The 4,798-nt window shown below is 41.8% G+C and overlaps 1 protein-coding gene across 1 annotated transcript in view; it reads right to left on the minus strand.

Moving 5' to 3' along the window:
- Positions 1-4,062, minus strand: part of LOC101852903 — an 18,354-nt gene extending 14,292 nt beyond the window's left edge. Inside the window, exons 1-2 of the mRNA XM_013079402.2 lie at positions 3,753-4,062; positions 1-1,737 (exon numbers count right to left, since the gene is read on the minus strand). The exon at positions 1-1,737 is cut by the window's left edge and continues 455 nt beyond it. Of these exons, the coding sequence (XP_012934856.1) occupies positions 1-1,737; positions 3,753-3,765 (1,750 nt within the window). The 5' untranslated portion in view covers positions 3,766-4,062. The remainder of the gene's footprint in view (positions 1,738-3,752) is intronic.
- Between the last annotated feature and the right edge of the window lie 736 nt (positions 4,063-4,798).

The following is a 4,798-nucleotide window of genomic DNA, read 5'->3' on the forward strand; positions in this document are numbered from 1 at the left end:
ACCCGGAGTCATGATCGTTGTCCAGACCCAGCGCCCATTTCCCGGTGTTGATGAAGGCCCTCTTTCTCTCCTCGTAAAGCTTTATAACCTCTTGAACCTTTCCCATGTCTTTGATGACATCATCGTCAAAATCTTCTGAACCGATGAAATCGTCAACGCTTGGAAAACCACTTATGTCTTGCTTGATTTGCCCTTGAGCTCCAAAGTTTCGAGCCCCGTCGTAGGTCAAATTTTTCCCGGCTCCAGCTGCTTTTGATTCGCAGTAAATCGATGGTCCAATCTCAACGCTGACATCTTCACACTGACCGCTAAGTTTATAAGCGTTGATAAGCTGTGACAAAGGCTGAAACTCTTTGCCGCTGAACGCCTCCTGTTTCAACTCGTTCTCGAGGACTTCGAGCAAACGAACACCGGAACCAATTTCAACCAATGAGATACCCTTTTCTGACAACGACTGTAAGAGAAACGACGGCAAAGTGAACTTGGCAGCCATGGGCTTTTGGCCAAAAAGTACATTTACCGAATGGTCATTCTCGCCACAATCTGAGATGTCTTCTAAGAAACCAGCAGTGGCTGGGCTCAATTTTGAGTCAATTGGAGCGTGGTCAGAAAAAATGTCTTGTCCACCAGCGATAGACTCTGAAAGGACACGTGATAAGGGAAGGAGGTCATCTGCATTGCTTTGAACCAGTTCTTGATTTTCCTGAAACATTCTGTTAGTGTAGCAGGCCCTAGCAGTTTTCTTGGTCCCTAAATTAATGCCGGAACTAACACTGGTCAAATCGAGTCTATTAGGGCAGAGCTCGTTTGACTTAAAAGTGTCTCCAGAATTAAACCGAGATTCCAATTCATTTTGAGCTCTGCCCGATATGGATGCAGGATGATTGAAATGGGCGTTGTCACTGGATGGACGTGTACTGGGGTCGATAGCACATCCGTAGTTTCCGAAGGGCTCGTTTGGCGATCTCACACTCTGCTCTGCCCCCTTGATGGAACCTGGGTTTTGTAAGAGTGACGACAAAGGTCCAAAACTGTGGGTTGTTTTAAAAATGTTTTCAAGATCCAACGACGGTGAACCAGTCACCCCAGCCGTGGTCCTCGACGGCTCCCCCAGCAAAGGAGACCGGCTCTGGGCAGCCATGTGGCACTCTGTAGGAGTGATACCTAGGTTAATCGGATGTTGGTTGCAGCCTTTGTCCCAGAGGTCGCTGTCTTCCGTAGAACGACAACTTTGAGCAAATTCTGATTGTTTCGACGAAAGCAAACCTAGTAGGTCATGGCCGTTTCCGTTGGTAAGGAAAGTAGACAGATCGCGACCATCAGAGGTGAAGTCTTGAGAACACGCTGAAACTTTCGGACTTTCAAGTAGTTTCTCAAAATTCACACCACTCTCAAAACACTGTTTTATTCTTTTGCCATGTGTTTCCTTTCCAAAATCACTGTCGACAAAGGTTCCATGTCGTCTCATTAGGGGTGACTGCCCTTCATTTCTTTTCTCATAACAGCCACTCGAGAGGATGCTCTTCACCCTACTGGGTGAGTCGTGATCTTGACGAGCACTAAACGACAGCTCACTCCCTTTTCCTCCATCACTCCCACTCCCGGAGTCATCGCCTCCCAAGAATTTAGAGGCCCTATTGTTCTCAACCTGAGTCAAACTTTTACCCCCACGTATTTTGTTTAGCTCTATCGTGTCTTGAGTACGCTTGGAGTACGTGTAGCGTCCAATTTTGATTGCTGAAAAACAAACAAGTAAATGGAATCATTACATTTGAATACTGTTGATAGAATCAATGATACACGTATCTACACTAACTAATAACAGTAACGATATCAGAGAAATAAATGGTGAAATGGTACAGGTCTAGCGCCCCTATCAACCCTATTAAGTCATTTAAGAGGCGGGGCCTCCGAGTTTAACGCCCATCTCCGAAAGGACCGGGCCAAATGGGAAATTCGAGTTAAGTGCCTTTCCCAAGGACACAACGTCGTACCGAGCTGAGGCTCGAACTCCCGAACCCGCAATCTCACGATTACGAGTTCGGCAGCCTAACCACTAGGCTACCCAATATCAGAGTGTGCACTACAACGAGACTTTGGGGAGAATAAAAATAAAATGTATGAATAATACCTAACAAACAAAATAATAATAACATCTAATTATTTATTGCGAGCTGCTGCTGCTACTACTACTACTACTACTACTACAACTACTACAACTACAACAACAACTACTACTACTACTACTACTACTACTACTACTACTACCACTACCACTACTACTACTACTACTACTACTACTACTACTACTACTACTACTACTACTACTACCACTATTACTACTACTACTATTACTACTACTACTACTACTACTACTATTAATAATAAGTTATAACGGCATTTATGAAGCCCATATCTGTGCTCTACAGGATGCAGTATGCGCTTTACGACTATTATTAACCTAGTCGACCGAAGAACATTCAGAAACATTCTTGGTTTCCCGCGAAGCATGCAGTACAAACTGCGCATAATAAGCGCTAAAACACTAACAAACACAACATCTTTCGCTGTCTACAGCCGGTCACCTTTCCCACGTGAGTGAAGTGAGGAAAATATGTACAAAATTCTTTTCCCAAGGACAAAACGCCGTGCCCTTGGCGGATTCGAACTCACGACCTTTCATTAGTGAGTTTGACAGCCTGACCACTGGACCACCGACGCTAAGTCATTTCGCAATGACTTCTAGTATATGCATCCCCGTATTCATTTTCCCCATTGCAAAAGAGAAACTGTATTCCTTGAAAACATTCTGTTCATAAGGCTTAGGTCGGTAGATTATACAAGAGCGTGATCGATATTTAGGTAAAGAGCATTGTTTTCATTAATATGAGATCCCTACCTGAGTCTCTGTGATTTGAGCCAATTTGCAAAAATAACAAAGTAGACGGACAAACGGGGAATTCTCTTTGTTAGAGCACTTACTAAAAATGACACTGCATATTTTGTAGTACCGATTCTTCTTAACCTGGCCCAAACGTTGAGCAGATGGTGTTTTTTTTCTTTTAGTTTTTAAAAAATCCTTTTTTCAAATTCTTTAGCTTAGACCACCGGGAAACCTTGTCCTATTTTTCTCTAGAAGCAGAGGTAAATTGACCAGGTCAATGTGAAATGGCGGAGGGAGGGGGGCTATTTGGACACCGACCCGGGCCAAAGCATTTACAGCACATCTTTTGTATTACTTATATTACTCAATACAATGCCTATGCATCTGCTCTTCCAACCGAGGAGAAAGGCACAGCTCACATACTTAAAAGGAGTCGATTAGTGGAAACTCACTATTTGAGAGCATTGTCTCGAAATGTCTCTTTCATATGAGAGGTCAACATTGCCTTGACTTTAAAGGTTCAGGGAAATATTATCAATAACATGGATCCTGAAGCAACTACTTCGACCGTGATGTGTACATTATTCCTCTACTATGACTTCGGAAACGCATCTGATGACTTCACGCATTTAAATACCTATAGCCTTATATATTGAATAGTAGGTTTTAGTCTATTCTTAAAATATGCAAACCATCTCTGTTCAAACTGTAAATGCAGCTACAAACTGACATTTAGATATAATGTCGCCCATTTAGTATCAATTAGAAATACAATAAGTTACCAAAAAACCTTAAAACGGCAAAATTCACAGACTACAACCGACTGTTATAATAATAGTACGTGATTTACACATAAAAAGGCACACACCATCTTTGGACATCCCGAGCCTAAGGCATTTGTCGTAGCGACATTTCTGACAGCTTTTCCTCCGCTTTGTCTCTGGTCCAATATTACAGTGGCCAGTTCCTATGCAGGCGTAAGGCTCAGTTCGCGCCAAACTGCGAAGAAAAAAGCCCTGAAAACACAAGAAATTAATACGATGTTACAATGAAAGAACGTGAAAATAGACGAGATACACATTATGTTCTCAAGGCACCAACACATTTGCATAGCATTGTTTAGTTTTAATAAGCGCCTTGCGGCACTTGCAGCACAAATTAGGTCAAATATGTGCAGAGGACTAGAAGTGTTACACAATACATAAAATAGAAGGAGGAAAGATAAGGACGAAATATGTTTAATAAGAAAGAAGGAGCAGACCACACCAGATCACCCACCAACTACCCACGTAGCCCTGTTGTTACATAACCAATTGTACTTTATTGTGTGTGTTTCTCTCTCCTTGTGACCCACTGGGGAGAGGAAGACAAAATCACATTTATAGTACCTCTAATCTAGACGGTCAGAGAGTTAGTATAAGAACGTATAGCCTCTAGCAATTAAAGAATGCACTAGTCTTTACTTGTCTGCAAAATTTAAAGAAAGTTTTAATAATGCCTAATACGTAAATTATTGAAAAGCACACAGAAATAAGGCAAAACAATACATCTCAGTTGTACTAACCAGGAGATATAATTTCGTTATGATTGGACAAGAGATAAAAAAGAAAACGGAATCTCTCTCTCCCCGTTCTCTCTTTCTTTCGTTCATACCATCACCAATATGAACTGTTCAACCATTGTCATCTCTGCGAGAATTAACTGACTTTTGTGTGTGCATCCAACGATTATTTTGTTTATGCGTTTGTGCATTAAGTGTATGTGTGTTATAGGTAGGGGGAATGTAGGAGTGTGCGTGTTTGTGTGTGTATTTGGGGTGTGTGATATGTGTGTGTGTCTGTGTGTGTGTATGTGTATGAGTGTGTGTGAGTGTGTGTGCGTTTGTACGTATGTATATGTATGTATATATATATA

Source organism: Aplysia californica, unplaced genomic scaffold, assembly GCF_000002075.1.
Source record: "Aplysia californica isolate F4 #8 unplaced genomic scaffold, AplCal3.0 scaffold00051, whole genome shotgun sequence".
Taxonomy (NCBI): Eukaryota; Metazoa; Mollusca; class Gastropoda; order Aplysiida; family Aplysiidae; genus Aplysia; species Aplysia californica.